Source organism: Arctopsyche grandis, chromosome 7 (genome assembly GCF_051622035.1).
Source record: "Arctopsyche grandis isolate Sample6627 chromosome 7, ASM5162203v2, whole genome shotgun sequence".
NCBI lineage: Eukaryota > Metazoa > Arthropoda > Insecta > Trichoptera > Hydropsychidae > Arctopsyche > Arctopsyche grandis.
The window spans coordinates 6,422,916-6,441,559 of record NC_135361.1 but is presented as its reverse complement, the minus strand read 5'-3'; the positions used below and the strand labels follow the sequence as shown (position 1 = coordinate 6,441,559).

The following is an 18,644-nucleotide window of genomic DNA, read 5'->3' as shown; positions in this document are numbered from 1 at the left end:
GTTCCAACACCTATCGAACATTGCCTTAACCAAAAGAGAACATCACATCGTCCCTAATCGCTATGGTTAAATTCGAAAATGAGTTTTCCCCGATTAGTGTTCTTATTGTGATTAAAAAGCGTAAGGGTTGGTCGACCGTTCCGGCGTTAATGAGCGGCATAGATATTTCGCCGGCGTGTGACAAATCGATCAATCGCTTTTTACTTTATTTCACAAAGTCAAACGCTACCGAAAGGGTTACAAAACATAACCCCTTAAACGCCGGCCGCGATCGTGTGAAAGGGTTTTTGTATTTGAGCGTTTTTGATGAGAGCTTTTGATCGTTGCCGCCGATTTGGAGCCCCCGCGTGCCTCGTCTCGCAACAATTAAATCCAAAGATTACATTCCTGCTCTCAATTACCTCTACTTAAGTCTTCTTTTTCATTTTTTTCGAACCGGCATGTGTGATCTTACACACTTTTACATTTTGTTCATCCACAGTGTGTCGGGAAATGTGAATCGGATCAATGGAACGCCGTAAAATTGACTTTGCGTTCAAAAAATCACATTCAATGCATTCCCGGCGATACTTGAAAATTATTTAATTTTTAATATTTTATTTATTATATATTTTTATTTTATTTCAATCGAGCGTGTGCACTCGCCTTTACAGAACGCTTCAACGTGACGAGTGTATTAATACAGATACAATACAATAATACAATTAATACGAGCATTTTCATACGATACGAATTCATACAAACATCCTCGACAGTGACATCAATGGAGAAATTTTTGTAGCATTTTATTATAGAAATAGTTTAGTCTAAATACTCGCGAGCTAAGAATATTAAAATAAAACTGCATGTTTGTTGATTCCTATGTTGTTAGCCACGCTGCTGACTATCATCATAGCCAGCAGCGTGACTCGGTGATTGCGATGATATTAAGCGCCAAGAGGATGCCAGGTTCGATCCCGTGAGCTGACCTCGATTGTAAAGAATTTATTCTGACTATAATCTTAAATGCTGCCGGTCAGACTAGGATATTTGTGACTCCAAGTCGATCGTTTCCTATCAGAGTTTGCCAATTGAGGGACAGTACATATAAGTTAATTATAAATTTTAGAGTTAAGTATAATAATTAAGATGTATTTTTTTTTAAATTAGCTTGATAGCTAAAATATATATAAATAAATAAAATAAAAAATAAAATTTATCTGATTTCATCGTTGAAGCGGTTCCTCCATCAAATTGGCAAAAACCTTCCTACCCACTGTGTCACCACTATTTTAATATGATTTCAAACATTTATTATCTATAACATAGATGGCTCGCTTATTTTCTTATATAGATATACAGTTTTTGTATTATGCTGATATGTCTAGTCACAGCGACGCGTTAGAGTATTCTGTAATGTCACTGTGGCTAATATATAAACAAATAATACATACATACATATGTAAGAGTTTGCCAATTTATCTGATTTCATTGTTGAAGCGGTTCCTCCATCAAATTGGCAAACTACATCCTACCCACTATGTCACCACTATTTGAATATGATTTCAAAAATTTATTATCTATAACATAGATGTATCGCTTATTTTCTTATATAGATAAATATTATTTATATTATGCTGATATGTCTGGTCACAGTGACGCGTTAGAGTATTCTGTAATGTCACTGTGGCTAATATATAAACAAAAAATACATATATATGTACATACATATATCCAAGATCTGGCCAGTAACACCGTTTCCTCCATCAAATTGGCAAAAACCTTCCTACCCACTATGTCACCACTATTTGAATATGATTTCAAACATTTATTATCTATAACATACATAGATGTCTCGCTTATTTTCTTATACAGATATACAGTATTTGTATTATGCTGATATGTCTAGTCACAGCGACGCGTTAGAGTATTCTGTAATGTCACTGTGGCTAATATATAAACAAATAATACATTCATACATACATATGTATATCCAAGATCTGGCCAGTAACACCGGTTCCTCCATCAAATTGGCAAAAACCTTCCTATCCACTATGTCACCACTATTTGAATATGATTTCAAACATTTATTATCTATTACATAGATGTCTCGCTTATTTTCTTATATAAATATATATTATTTGTATGATGCTGATATGTCTGGACGCGTTAGAGTATTCTGTAATGTCACTGTGGCTAATATGTAAATAAATAAATAGATTTCCAAACATCCCAGTCGGCATCTCAATATTTATGGTAGCCCTTTAAGTATGGCATATATTATATGAAAAAAAAATACAAATTTATATAGCAATTTTTAAATTTTAAATAGAAGAGGTTTTATATTATAATAAAAAATCAACAAACCATACAGATTGTCTAGGTAAGTATGGCAAGTAAGTAGCAAGGCAGATAACTAGTTGCAGTGTCGGTCTTCCGTTAATCGGGTTAAATTAACGATAATTTAACCGTTTCTAAAGTGTCTGTGTTTTGCAAGATTGTAAATATTAAATATTAATAGTGTGATAAAAAACCCGCTTGTTTATAATAGTGAAGTGTTTTAATTTCTTATCTGAAAATTGTGACGAATTTTCAACATGAAGAATTAATAAAATTTTGTCATTTGTTTCGACGTGTAATAAAAATAATTTGAATTTATATTTTTGTTTAATCATAGTGAAAAAGTGCTTGTGTTGTGTTTTTTGTTTGATTTCAATAATTTCGGTTATCAATAGTTTCACAATGTCTCGTTTTGAGTGCATTTACAGACTGTGTGACTCAATCAAAGACGTTCTATCTGGGGGATATCTCCTTTCCAATTCCAGGATTTCTGATATATTGGTTGCCACCTCTCAAATTGTCACGGTCGCACGAGAGGAAGAGGAGGCGCATGACTCTCAGCGACTGATTGACCTCAAGCTAGCAATTGATGGTCTGGTGGAGGATTCGCGTGAGTTCAAGATATTCTTCGCAGATTCCTTACGTGCCCTGACTGCTCAAATGGAGGCTGCAAGGATGGTTTCTACTTTGTCTCCAACCCATGCTCCACCTGCAGCGGCGCGGCCGGCCGATCAGGGCATAAGCAAACGTAAGCGCCGTAACAAAGTGTCAAAGAGCGCTTTGTTGTCCCGTCCGGACTTAGCTGCTTCTCTTGCTGACGCTTCTCCGAAGACTGCTGTTCCTGCCGCCGTTCACAATGGAGCGTCGCATGCCAGCTTTCCATTACCTTCTCCATCACCTGCGCCAACTCCTGCAATTCGGAAGGCTTCTCTGATAGATGCAGTTTCTAAGTCTCCAATTCAATCTCAACGGTCTCAGAGGCAATCTTTCATCCGTTGCTCGGCTACTCACAATGGAGCGTCGCATGCCAGCCTTCCAATACCTTATCCATCACCTGCGTCAACTCCTGCACCACGGAAGGCTTCTCTGATAGATGCAGTTTCTAAATCTCCAATTCATTCTCAACGGTCTCAGAGGCAGTCTTTCATCCGTTGCTCGGGTATTGAAGATGAGCATCTAAAAGCTGTCTCCGATAAACGTTTTATTCATTTATTCTATCTGAAACGTGAGTCTACAGAAACTCAAATAAAGGATTATTTATGTAGGAAGTTGGGACGAATTGATCAGAACTTCACAGTTCAATCACTATCAGCTAGGGGCAGTTATGCTTCATTCAAAATAGGAGTCTGCACAGCTGATTTTTCTGTGGTTTTTGATCCTGCTTTTTGGCCGCGGGGAGTCGGGTTGCGTCGGTGGCTTTTTCGGAAGACAAAGGCCGCAATTTAATAAGACCCGAAAGGAACGGGCGCGCCTTTGTGAGTCCTTAAATGTTTACTACCAAAATGTAAGGGGACTTAATTCAAAGACAGACATTTGTTTATCTGCTGTTCTTGCTCAAGATCATGACTTAATTGCTTTTTCTGAAACTTGGATTTGCGATTCTGTCTTAAATGGCGAACTTTTCGATGACCGCTATTTAGTTTTTCGGAGGGATCGTTGCAGCAGAGGCGGGGGAGTTCTTCTCGCTGTACGAGCTGCTAGTTTTCAATCTGTTCGCCTTTTTGATCAGCTCAATACCATCGGTGAACATATTTGGGTTGAACTTCGCTTAAAGAATTTTTCTATTTTAATATGTGTACTGTATTTTCCTCCGAATGAATCTCCTCTTATTATAAATTCATTTTTTTCAAATTTGCAAAATAATTTTAATGTTTTGGCTGGCAGGAAAGTCATGATCTTGGGTGATTTTAATCCTAGAAGTTTGAATTATGTTCCTAATGAATTAATTTTTATGTCAGAACTATTTAATATGAGTCAATTGAACTCAATAACTAATTGTAATAATAATTTATTAGATTTAATTTTCACTAATTTAAATTTTATTTCTTGCAATGTATCTAGAAGCCTATTTCCTTTGCTGCCTGAGGATCCATACCATCCGGCGCTTGAGTTAGAAGTAAATACACTTGTTTCGGCTTCCTCTCATTTTCATTCTGCTAATATACCGGCTCCGGGTGGATGGTTGTTTGATGGTGTTGATTTCGTGATCCTCAATAGTTTGTTTTTTGCTTGTAATTGGGATAAACTATATGAGTGCGTTGATGTTAATTCTGCCGTTGATTCCTTTTATAGTATCGTTAACTCTGTATTTGATAAATGTTTTATGAGAAAGCGTCAAATTAATGAAGCAAGGGTTTACCCAAAGTGGTATAATTCCCGAATAATTTCATTAATGCACAAGAAAAATAATGCACATAAAATATGGAAAAAATATAAAGATCCTACATTTTTTATTGATTTCTGTAACTTGCGTACTCTTTTTAAGCGGATCTCGACTTCCGCTTACGAGGAATACATTACTAATTGTGAAAATTCAATTGCTCAGAATCCGAAAAATTTTTGGAGCTTCATCAACAGCAAACGAATTATAGATTCAAAACTTACGAAAATGCACGATATGGATGAGGACTTTATTGGTCATGACAGCATCGCAAATGCCTTTGCTAACTATTTTCATTCGGTTTTTGATTCGACTACTGTTATGACTTCCCCTAGTTTAGATTCCTCCATGTTTCCATTATTGTCTGTTGACAAGTTCCATTTATCTGATTTACGCTACGGTTTTGGTAAAATTAAAAATATTAAATCTTTTGGACCAGATTTCATTCCAGATTTCATTTTAAAGGGTAGTGAGCCTGGACTCTCGCCTCCATTGATTTTTATTTTTAATCTAATGCTGAAGACTTCAGTTTTTCCTGTATCATGGAAGTGTTCGAAAGTAACTCCGATCCATAAAAAAGGTGATAAGTATTCCATTAGAAACTATCGCCCGGTTGCTATAATATCCTCTTCTGCAAAACTTTTTGAAATTATACTTCATAGGTATATTTTCAATCATTGCCAGAGTATGATTATTGATCAGCAACATGGATTTCGTCCACAACGTTCAACGACCACAAATTTGTTGTCATTTTCTGGTTTTGTAACAGGTTCCTTGGATGCTAATATTCAAACAGATACTGTTTACACGGATTTCGAAAAGGCTTTCGACAAAGTAAATCACTCCATCCTTATCAATAAACTAATTGGTTATGGTTTCTCATATGGTCTCTCTCAGTTATTCACAAATTATCTCAAGGATCGACGTCAGTTTGTAAAATATGGAATTTATTCTTCTGTTGAATACCCAACCTGCTCTGGTGTTCCACAGGGTTCTAATCTTGGCCCCTTACTATTCATTTTATTTGTTAATGATATTAGGGAAATATTCCACAACTGCAACTTCTTATTATATGCAGATGATCTAAAACTTTTTAGGTGCGTTGAATCTTCTTCCGATGCTCTACTGCTACAGAGCGATTTAGATTCACTCGTTATTTGGTCACACTCAAATTGTCTTCCGATAAGCGTTGAAAAGTGTCACATTGTCTCTTTTTCCAGATCTCGATCATCAATTGAATTTGGTTACAATATTGATGGCTCTATTCTTGCCCGTCACACACATATCAAGGATTTGGGAATTACTTTTTCAAATATCTGGAATTTTAATTCTCATATCCAAGATGTGTGCAATAGGGCTACAAAAACTTTAGGCTTCGTCATCAGAAACTCACGCGCCTTTAATAGCACCAGAGTGACGCGTTTACTGTATACTACATTGGTGCGCAGTTTGCTTGAATCTGGTTCGGCCATATGGAGTCCTAATCATTTAAGGTACACGCTAATGTTGGAGAGGGTGCAAAGAAAATTTCTTCGCTATCTCTACATGAGAGAGTTTGGGCGCTATCCCTACTTATTTCCTAGTAAGTTTGTCATGGGCTCCTTGGGCTTTGACTCCTTAGCTTCACGTAGAAACAATCATCTTGGTAAGCTTTTTCTAAAAATTCTAAGGGGTGAATATCATCTTCCTGAAGTTCTGTGTAATCTTAAACTTAGAGTACCTGAGAAACTGAGAGAATCTCGCTCCAGAACTCTATTCCTACCTATTCGGGCCAGGACTAATGTGCTTGATGACTCACCCCTTTCAAGAGCCATTCGACTATTTAACCTGCTTTCTGGGAGCCTTGATGTTTTTACTTCATCATACAGTTCTGTCAGGCAGCATATTTTAAATGACTTCTAGCTACATACATATTTACACATGTTGTTTTCATTTTGTAATGTTATTATTTAGCATAATGTGTATGTATGTTGGTTTTATCTATATTTATATATGTATGCTATTTTTTATTTATATATGTATATATATGTATATATATATATATATGAGTAATTTATCTTTATTTATGTGTATTGATGTGTTTATGTGTATATGCATGTATAATGTTTGTATGTTTATGGATGTATGTAATGTATGTGTATATGTATATGTATATGTGTATGTATGTATATGTATGTATATATGTGTGGGTATATATATATATATATATATATATGTGTATGTGTATATATATATATATGTATATATATATATATATATATATATATATATATATATATATATATATATGTATATGTATATGTATATATGTATGTATATGTATATATGTATATATATGTGTGTATGTATATGTATATATGTATATGTATGTGTGTATGTATATATATATATGTAGGTGTGTATGTATGTATATGTATATATGTGTATTTTTATATTTATGAATGTATGTATCTGTATTTGTGTATACGTGTAAGAATTTGTGTATATATGGATGGTATACATATATGTTTATATAATTGTCTTTGGCCAGGAAGGTGCATTGGGTTTACCTGTTAGGCCTTCTTGGTGTAAATTAAATGAAAAAATAAAATAAAATAAATAAATAAAATAAGACCGGTGGGTAAGAGGCAATAAAAGCAGCAAGTGTAGAACATCCCTATTCTCACTAGGAGCACGACGTGGTCTGCAAACTTTTGTTGCTTATGTATGAGGATTTGACGTGATTTACTGGTGCATCTCTCATCCAGATGGGATAGGGGTAGGGGGTGGCAATGTTCTCCATTGGCCATTTTCAAAAGACACACACACACACACACACACACTCACCGTACGTCCGAACTGAAAATGCAATAAATTTCCACAAATATACCTACGTTTTTTTATTACATTTATTCTCGTCCGTAACTATAAATTACCCGAGACAATATCTGAAATTAAAAACGTCAGCGAAATTGTCGGTCATTTTTTACTTTATCTACATATACATAGTAAGTAACAATATATGAAGTTTTATGATCATGCGAAAATTCGAACTCGAGATTTTGACTGATTCGAACTCAGAATCGATCATTGATCACGTTTTCATGATCTAGAAAAAATGTGTGTGTCTGTGTATTTTGGGGGTTTTTGGAACACCATTATTCCTATCGAACTGAAACTTAGTATCGGCTACTGAAACTCTTATCGACATGACGGAAATTTTTTTTTCAAATTTTTAAGTTGACCGGAAATGGTAAATACCTCCTCTTATATGTAGGTGTCCCTTTTTTTTAACTTTTGTCCCCTTTTTTTTAACACCCCTGAACGTATCAATCTGAAACTTTATATTTATATTCTTTATGTATTAACTTAGAGCTGATAAGGTTTTGGTCAAAATTCGTAAACCGGAAGTAGTATTTTTTTTTAAAACAATATTTCATTATATTATTTTGACCTTTTAAATTATTTTAATCTTCTTGATATTTATTGTGTATAATACTGATAGTGACTTTAAGTAATAAAAAAAAATTGAACAAAATTCGACAACCGGAAGTAGAACTTTTGTCTTGTTCAAGTTGCCATACATTTGCGCTCACTTTGTATCAAAAATGCTATTATAGCTATTAGTATTTCATAATGCTGTCGGTATGTGTGAATGTGTATATACGGTTCAATATCGAATTTTGTTTTGTGACCTTCTTATAATCCTCAAATTCATAGATAAAGTCATTGCTTGGTCACATCTGATTTTTTTTTATTGAAATGTAATATCGGTGTTGATTGTTCGCTCGTTTCGCATAACGGGGCTATATTACGTGGATTCGATGGCGTCGTGAACAGGTGGTGCATTTCATAGGGGAATGCACTCCGACATTCCTGAGCTTAGAGCATTGTTGGGAGGCGCTTACGCCCTTTTAGACACCGGAGCCGATTCGTTCGGAATGTGGCCTGCAATTGGCCTCACGCCGGTATTTCACCGCGACCATGTTATATATAACAAAGGTGTTAAACTTAATTTAACTTCCGATCTTCGAAGAAAGTTCACGATACTTCTTTTTTCCGTTCGACGCGCGCGCTGGTTTGTGTCGTTTCAATATTGGGCCAAAATTTTTTAATATACTGCTTATATGATCACGTATCAAAATGTAAATTCGATAGTTTGGTATATATACATATTACAGTCGAAGTGTATTTTCATTTGTAATAACTGTCATTTTAGGTCATTCATGTTCGAATGCAATTCAACTAGTAAATGAAATCCCTACAAGAGCAAATACACTTTCAACAATGTGCGCCAGTTGTAATATAACAGTTGAGTTTTGGCAGCTCAGATGCTTTTATAAATGCTTTAGAATTGAATAATGCGTTAAAATTTGATAGATATTACGAATAAAGACAATGAGTACCGTATTACGATAACTCTAAGAGTGTGTTCAAAACAAAAAAGTGACTTTCCAACTCAATTTACTAATCGAGTGACGTTTTTACGAAAACCTAACCTCTACATCTAACCTGGTACCCACTTATAGTTGAACTGTATTTTCAGTTGTAAAATATTTTGACCAGTTGGAATGTAATCCGCCATATGAATCAACTTAAGTGGGTTAGACAGAACATATACCAACTAGTCAAAATATATTAAAACTGAAAATGCACTTAAACTATGACGATAGTTGGTGCCAGGATAGATGGAATATATTCCAACTACTCTAGACATATTACAACTAGAAGATATACTTCAACTGTAACATATGTACATATAACATATACCATTAGCCAGCAGTATGCGTTTATATTAAGCACCAAGTGATTATTAGGTTTGGACCCGCTATACTGCTGGTAAGATTTGTGTGTTTGTGAGTCCAAGTCGATCGTTTCTTATCAGAGTTTGCCAATATTATCTGATCATTGTTGAAACAGTGCCTCAAAATTGGCAAAAAATCACCTTTCCTGCTGTCACAAATGTTCTGTATTTATTGTGTGTATAATTTGTAAAAATTATGCACAAAATCTAAATCCATAGATGTCTCAATGGATTAATTAATTAATTAATTGTTATTTCGTGTTCTTCAGCTTCTGGAAATACAGTGATTTATGTAATAAAAAAATTCTGCATTCTTTGTAATTAATTGCGCACTGGGGTCTTCCTGTAAAGCCTTCCTGGTATATATCTATGTAAAAATAATAATAATATCGAATCGTCGCCATAGAAACTTTGACTTGTTTTTCGATTACCAACAATATACAGACAAAGTCTCTTTCGAAATTATATATTAGATTACACAGAGACTTTTGGCCAAAATTGATGATACACCGAGCGCATGTGCTCCGTTGGAAAAAAACAACACTTTAGGAATCCAAGCCGTGAACAATCGCAGGTATTTATTGTCGCAGACAAGCCACACAATCCGTCGTCGTATCGAAACGAAATGAATTGATTGTTGTAGACGAGAATAGTGTATGTGAGGTCATTATTCTGTGATGCTGTGTGTGTGTGTGTGTGTGTGTACAAGTTGGCCATAATACGTATTGGCCGATAAATAATTGGTTGAGTTCGTGCATATTGCAGATTGGCCGCGTCGGAAACCGCAGAATTCTGCGAGGAATAATTGCATTCATAAACGGCCTTAATGCTGGTAATCGTCCCGAGGGCCAGCCGTGAGAATCGACCCTCTCAAAAGTATGCATTGCATTATTATTTATAAATTATATAATATACGCATTGGTAGGCCAGTGCGTCTGCAATGTACATGAATGCATCAGGGTGCAGAAGCTGTCTATATTAGATATGACTCACATCATACAAGTGGTCCGAATATGGCCGAATTTCTCTATCTTTAACCCTTTTGACCCCGCGGATGACCGCTATAGACGTCATGCGTAAAATGTCAGTAGCGCGAATGGCGTGCTTAACTATTTAACACCCACCCTCACCGAAGTGGGGTATGCAATTGCCCCAATTTTGTGAGGCAATGTGGTTTTCAAAGCTATACACTAGAGACACGTTTTTTGGGCATTTTGCTATTAATGCTTAATTGATGCTAAAATTTGGAATAGATGCTAAATTCGTAAAATATGCGAATAGATGCTAAAATAACAAACAAAAGTGAAATTTGCATAAAATTTATAAAATGAATAGACAATTTAGAAGGGTCTTATTTATTATGTGAAGAAATTGAGAGGATAAAACAGAGCTTGCAGTTTACCATAGACGGTGTTTTTCCTGTCGAAACCAAGCAACTGCTTTTGTCTACTACTGTAAACAAAAGTTGGAGCTGTGTATCCAAAAGGCTGCTCAAAAAAGCGTTTTAAAACTAGAATCGCATTCAAGACTAAATGAGACAAATCTATTCCTCCAAACATTGAGTAAACTATTCAATCCATCTGTGGCAGGTACAAAATCTTATATTAAACAGTAAAAGAAACAGTTTTGTTTTTTAGAAACCTGCTATTGTTTAAAACACAATATAAGGAACTTTAAAATTGATCAGAATGTTGACTGAATCGTCACTATTGTTGCGTACGGGTGGGTGGAGGATCCAAGTAAAAGGCCAACAGTCGTTTCACAGCATTTATTGATGATTACGGAGATACACGCACTGGCAGTGCTCAGTCCAAAATGACCTGATATCGCCTACGTACCGCCTTATAAAGGGTCGATCTCTCAGGACGTCTAATCTGTTTACCTGTTGTATAGTCACGTATTCAGATATGTATTTCCACGACATTGGGTCTCCCCGTACCGATTCTGAAAAAAGCCTAATAACGGTCATTATTTAGCCTAAATGCACTTAGAGTCCAGATATAATCCTGGAAGTAAGTGCAAGCACTTAGTTAATCCGATAACAGATATCCGTTGGTCTAAGTGCAAGCACTTAGTTAATCCGATAACAGATAACCCTTGAACGGTCACATAATCTCTGGGATTCTATTCGCTTTATCCGCGGCGTACGTAACTCTATCATAATCAACGTTTTTAAAAATACATACAACCCCTGTATGAAAAGTAGGGAGATCTCGCCTTGACCACTGACAAGAATACACATGTACGAAAGCACATGCTCATTTGTACTTGAACGGCCGGTCGAGTCGCGGGGATGAAATGAAAATTTAAAAATATTCATGATAGATCGCGTTGTGGCTACACATGCTCATTTGTATGCGGACGGCCGGGCGAGAGTGTGGGGATGGAATGCAAATTTGACTGCATACTGAAACTGCTAGCGGCATTAGCCTCGAGTGGGGTTAATGAATCAACTATTTTCCAAAGCCACCGTTTAAATATCAACAGGCACAACACTAGTGTACGAAACTTATTGTAAAACAAAAAAAAAATGAGCTTAGTAAGTACCGCTATGCATTCTTATTGTATTATTAATATGAGTTGTATCGGGCAAAAGTGCTGGTGTTGTACTTTTGGAATATGGATGCTGGTGTAGATATAATATATACAGGAAGGGAAATAAGTTTTAGTTTACAGCTAAACTCCATTTGCTGATAGGTATATATGTATATACCTACGTTTAGAGTTTTCGCCCTGCAAATGGTAAATAACGACCCATATGGTAGATATATGTATGTGTGTGTATTTTTCGCGATTCAAAGTTTGAAAATCTTCAACTACTTGTGTACCGATCGATCGTTCAACTTGCGCCATTGTCTGCACTATGTACTTCAAACGCAAATATAATTCTATATACTCTTTCGTTTCAAGAAACGGACTTTTATCTCTGGAGATATACACACACATACGTGTATTAATGGGGTAGTTTTAACTTTCCATGTGGTAGGACGATCGACTTATGAGGCGTAACTTTCAAGTAAAAAAAAAACCGAAGCGAATGATATATAAAACACATACTATATACATATGTATATTGCAAATAATCAAAGGAGTCCGTTTAAGGTTGTTAAGTTGAACTGTTGAAGTTGTTTGAGTTGTATGAAGGGTAGTTATGGGATGCTAACTGATAGCGTGGAGCCTTATACTGCCTACCAAAGGGCTAACCCTTTGCTGCTACGATGTTTTTCGTACAAAATTCTAGCGAGAAATGTTAGCATTTATAACACTGTTCGACAAATGACGACTTTTTTTGGTTCAGAGACGAGATATGACTTTTCTTATAGATTTATGCCCAGTGAATGCGAATCTGGTAATAAAAAATGTTCATTGGCTCGAGATTCGGAGATATATGTGTTTTTTAAATCGCGCGATTTTTCTATATCTTGGTGTTGTTAGGTCGATTTTTTTTTTTTTTATTGCTACAAATCAATATACACTCGTCATTACAGATTTGCTCCAATGCGACGGGTGTACGTTAACGAAATACAGAATACATAAACAATCAGAAATCAGAAATACAGTAATACATATACAATCAGAATATAAAGCATATAACAATTAATCAGAAATAATAATCATAGAGACATCTATAGATTATTTTTTTTTTGTGTACAATTTTTTTACATATAATAAATACGAAATTATAGAGATGTCTATAGAGATATATATATAGATTTCAGATTACTGTGTATAATTATTACAAATTATACACAGGCAGATTTTGTGACAACAGGAATAGATCTAATACCAATTTTCAGGAACCGTTTCAGCAATAATCAGATAAAATTGGCAAACTCTGATAGAGAAACGATCGATTTGGAGTCACAAAACCCCCAAATCTAACCAGCAGATGGCGAGGACTCGAACCTTTGACCTCAGTGGTGCTAAATATATACGCTACCACTAAGCCAAACTGCTGGCAATAGATTATAGATTCTCTAGAGTAAGAGTACTACTTCCGGTTCAGATAAAAATATTTAAAAAATATTAGGTTATAAAATTTATAATTTCTATTACAAAATTCCGTTCGATTTTGTTAGCAGTTTGGGAGATAAATTAACTTAAAAAAAGGGGACACCTATGTAAAAGGGGACACCAGTCAACTTAAAAATTTGAAAAAAATTAACGTCGTGTCCATAAGAATTTCAGTAACCAATACTAAGTTTCAGTTCGATAGGACTAAACTATCGGTGTTCAAAAAATCCCCAAAATACACAGACACACATACATTTCAGTTCAATAAACCAAAAGGTTTCTGAGAAAAACAAGATATACAGTTCTGATAGTGGATTTTTTTTTTTATTTTCATCATATTGATTTAATCTATTGTTACTACGTACATAAATAAAACAAAAATATGTGCTTTTATTCTGATTCTCTATGTACTTTAAACTGCTTGCTCTGTATTATGACGGATTAGACCCATACTCAGACGCTCAAAATCGATTAGCAACGAAGCAAATACTTGCACACAGCATTAATAAGTGCACACTGGCTAGTTGTTGGGAAACATTTTGAACAATCTGTCTGTGGGGTATGGGAACTGTAATCGGATCGAACAAAAGGCTCATCTCGACGAGAAAAACTCTCAATTTAGCGCAATTATATCGTCCGATATCAATTTAAGTCCAACCGCAAGCAAGTTCCTGCCTCGGACTTGCGGTTTCGCTTTAATATATATATACGTATTATAATTTTCGAGCGATAATTACAATACTTCACATAGTGTGCCGATATTTTATGGGCACTTTTCAGGATTAAGCAGAGCGACTAGAGACGCGTCTCTTATGTATAATAGAACGGGTTAACCCGTAACGTTCCGACGGGTTAAATTGTGGTCTTGTCGTATCGTGACGCCTGTCAAAGTACATAAACTGTCGTAATGAGAGCTGCGGTTCAAACGGTAATTACTAGAGGTAGGATAGTCACAGTGCTATCCATTGTTCGGCAAACCTTTAACAATGCATTTACAACCTTTGAACAATACACGGCCCCCTCAGGCTCCGGTGACTAGTAATTACACACAAACACATTTCATTCCGCCATTGTTACTCCACTCTACGTGTTGAGGTTTACAACCACCCTACTGGCAAGCACTTCATACAGCACGAATCGTTTCCCCATACATACATACATACATGAAGCTTTCGATCCACTTCGAAAGTTTTCTTTCTGCTCTTTAAAACCAACATACGTACATATATCAAGGAGAATAGACTATAATATAATTGGCATATAATGCATTGAACAAAGTTTGGTTAGATTAACCTTTGAAGGACGGAGCGTCGAGATCGAACGAGTGTCCCGAACCTAGGGTTGCCAGATGGTATCCAAAAGGAGGACATGTCCTCCTTTTCCATGTTTTGTCCTCCCTTACCTACTGTAAGTCCTCCGTTTGGCTAAACATCGGGCGGGACTGGCGGGAGGCGAAAAAGGGGGCAGAGCATGATGGCTTAGTTTCATGCATTGAGTTCTTGAGCATCAGAGGTGTAGAGATTGACGATGTTAAGCTACACGATCAATTCTGTAACTTGATTTCATTTCTTAAATCAAAATCAGATGAAGATGTAGCCTATTATGATTTGAAGTTGCACGAGCAGTGGACAATCTACATACTTCAAAAGTGTTAAAAACATCGAATGTTTCTCAGAACTGCTCATGATCTGCGAGTTTTATTTTCGTATAAGCGCACATAACGCAAATGTGGAAAGAGTTTTTTCACTGATTAATACTCAGTGGAACAAAGAGAGGAATAGACTAAGTGTGCAGTCAGTTAAATCTTTAATTCTTACCCAATACAACTTTAAAAACATGACGTGTGAAGATTTTTATAATTATTTGTTAAAAAACCAAGAACTTCTTTCCAAAATTGGCAGCTCAGCTAAATATGATTAAAATATAGTAAAATAATATAAAAAATTCGTTTAATTTCTGAATGTCCTCCTTTTATACAGAAAATCCTCCTTTTTAGACCCATCTGCCCTCCTTTATCAAATTATCATCTGGCAACCCTACCCGAACCGGGGTCGAGTAAGACCCCAGTATTTTTTAATCAAAATACAGCTTTTCTCAATACAAATGGGTTCAATACATATATCTTATTAATCATTTTATACATCAACATAAAAAAGTTTTAGCCCTATAGCATGTTTTTGATTATTTTGTGTATTAAAAAATAGCGACAAGCATCAACACGCAAACGTACATAGGTAAGGCCAACAGGCGACTGCATGACTCAATAGCCACGCGCCAAAAGCGACGAAAACAATAGCTTACGAAAGTATAGCTGTCTATTTCTCTCGCATTGATTCATCGATCAACAAGAATATGCAAGCGAACAGTCAAAAACATGACTTATCGCTACAGCCTTTAAATCATACTTTGGAACGTAGAAATGTATAAATGTATTTTTAACGATGTACCTCTTTTCTAAATCATACAAAATCTATTAAAATAATTTTTTTGTAGTTCATTCTAGGAATACAAGAAATATAGGGTGTATAACTTCGAAAACCACATAGTTATTACGAAAAACGTAAAAATTAGGGCATTTGTATATCCCACTTCGGTGAGGGAGGGTTAACCACTTAATCGCCGTAAGGGCAACGGTGCACGCTCTTTCGGGCTTAACCCTTTGAATGCCGACCAACGCCCATCAGCGTTTTGCAGGCCTATAGACTTGTCAGCAAATCGTCGATCGGCGTTGGTCAGCATTCAAAGGGTTAAACGCGAAATAGCGCGCACCGGTGCGCTTATTGCGAGTAAGTGGTTCAAAGCATATATGCTTTGAACACACTGATCACGGGTTCAAATCCCACTGGTTTCTGCTGGCCAGCCTTGGATTTGTGACTCTTCGTCGTATATAAGGATAATCAGTATGAAAGTTTTGAACCGACACCATTAAACGTCGACTTATTTTCCTTTTATTTCAAAGAGTCGAGATCGGCATGAAATTTCCGAAGACTGGCGTTCAAAAATCATCATAACCAGCAAAATAGACTAGTGGTTAGCATATAATGCTTTGAACAAAGTGGTCACGGGCTTAAATCCCACTGGTTTCTGCTGGCCAGACCTTGGATTTGTGTCTCAGGTCGATCGTATCCTATCAGAGCTTGCCAATTTATCTGATTTTCATTGAAACGGTTCCAACAAATTGGCAACCTTGCCCATTTTCTCACAAATCTCGAGTTTTCAGCAATCTCGAATTTCGCTGAATTGTATAAAATGCTGCAAATTTACAAATTTGACCATAGATGTCTCTGTGGGTGTTAATTGATATGTATTTACTTTGTATAATACTAATAATACTTGTATCAAATGTACAATGTTTTTGGCCAAGAAGGCGCATTTGGGTTACCTGATAGGCCTTCCTGGTATAGATAAAAAATATATAATATGTATATTATTATATATTTTTATAAATATAAGTATAAGAATGAACTATGTATGTAGATAGTTATCAATGGGTTGAATTGAACCAGCCAACCATAACTTGCTTTATATGTACATAGAAGTAAACGCATAATAGCATGAAAAAAAAATATTTTTGACTTTAAAAATTCGCTAAATAATTAATTATAAGTATTTTAAAGCAATGAAACATCACAATCAATATGAAAAACATCTGACTATAGATTCCAATACTCATTTTTAACACAACAATACTAGACTTTGAGTTAAAGACCGCAAAAGCCAAAAAACTGTAAAAATTACGCATTTTTTTAAACGCTCATATCTCATAAACGAGAGCGAACCAACAAAAATCATTATCACATTCGAATTCAGTGGGTCAAACTTAGCACAGATTGATTAGTCTCAGCTCTGGTAATTTTTTTATATTGCTCAGTGTAATAAAATATCGAACTTGTTTACGAATCTTCATATATATATACATACATATATATATAGAAAAAGTATACTTAAACTAAGCTTAAACTGCACCTGTCCAATGATAAAAACCGCAACCCTTATTATATTATACTCACAAATAACGCCGAAAATCAAAAAGGCATAAAATTTCCGCTGTAACCGAGAAAATTATTCCGAAAATAAACTACGCGTCGAAACGAATGTTTTTATACGCGCCGAAACGAATCTCCCCAAGAAAATAATAATAATGCAAAACAAAAAAAAAACAAAAAAAAAACGAAAATAAAAAGCATCGAAGAAGAGCAGTATATTTTTCACGGAGAGCCGAGATTTTAAGCGCGATTTCTGACTCCTGAATAAAAGTTTATTGAATTTAAATTATACACATATATATATATATATATATATATATATATATATATATATATATATAAGCGGGTGCAGCCTCTTCCACGGCCACCGGCCCAAGATAAGATCTGGAAGCAGCGTTTAGGCGTTTATAATGTGACGTTTGATTTTCTATCTCCGTGGAGTATATGTAAATTTCTATTGTTCTCGCCGGCCATTTTGCGATATGCTAAAATATTCACTTTGTCTGGAACGCTTTTCAGGTGGCTGGGTCGCGGCTCCATGTTCGTCCTCTCCCTGGGACAATTATCGCAACTAATTAACGTGGCTGCACCAAGACATCTCCGACCCAAGATGGAGGCCCTCGTCGACGTCGGAGCTGGAGACGGAGAAGTCACACTCAGATGGTCACCACTCTTTCAACAGTTGTACGCCACCGAAATGAGCAACTCCATGAAGAAACTACTGCTTTCCAAAGGATTCAGGTACATTTACCAACGAAAAGATAGACAATACCTCGACTACCGTCAAAACTGCTGTGAAAACATCGCTAGACCACTTTGTACAGTCTACAACTAAATTTAAGCAATCAAACCAAAAGTTCCAGACCGAAATATAAGAGGTATAATTTAACGGTGCATTACAGTTAGTGAACTAAAAATATATGAAAGATAATGAGAGCCTATAATTCAAATTTTATAAGATATAGTGTGGAAAAGTTATATTTATAGGCTTTTGAAACATTAAAGTTCGACAAGGGCGGAAAATCAAACATGCAAGGCTAGAGGCAAATGGCTAGTTGTCATCGTCTCTGAAGTTTTTGGGTTCTCAATCGTGTTTATTACGATTATATTTCACTATCATATGACGGGCTGAAAACCAGACTGGTACAAGTGACATTTAAAA

At 35.6% G+C, this 18,644-nt stretch overlaps 1 protein-coding gene across 1 annotated transcript in view; it reads left to right on the top strand.

The window, feature by feature from the left end:
- Window positions 1-18,644, top strand: part of LOC143914001 (protein-L-histidine N-pros-methyltransferase) — a 193,049-nt gene that overhangs the window by 171,058 nt on the left and 3,347 nt on the right. The window contains exon 3 of the mRNA XM_077434072.1: window positions 18,002-18,223. Coding sequence (XP_077290198.1) covers window positions 18,002-18,223 — 222 coding nt within the window. The remainder of the gene's footprint in view (window positions 1-18,001; window positions 18,224-18,644) is intronic.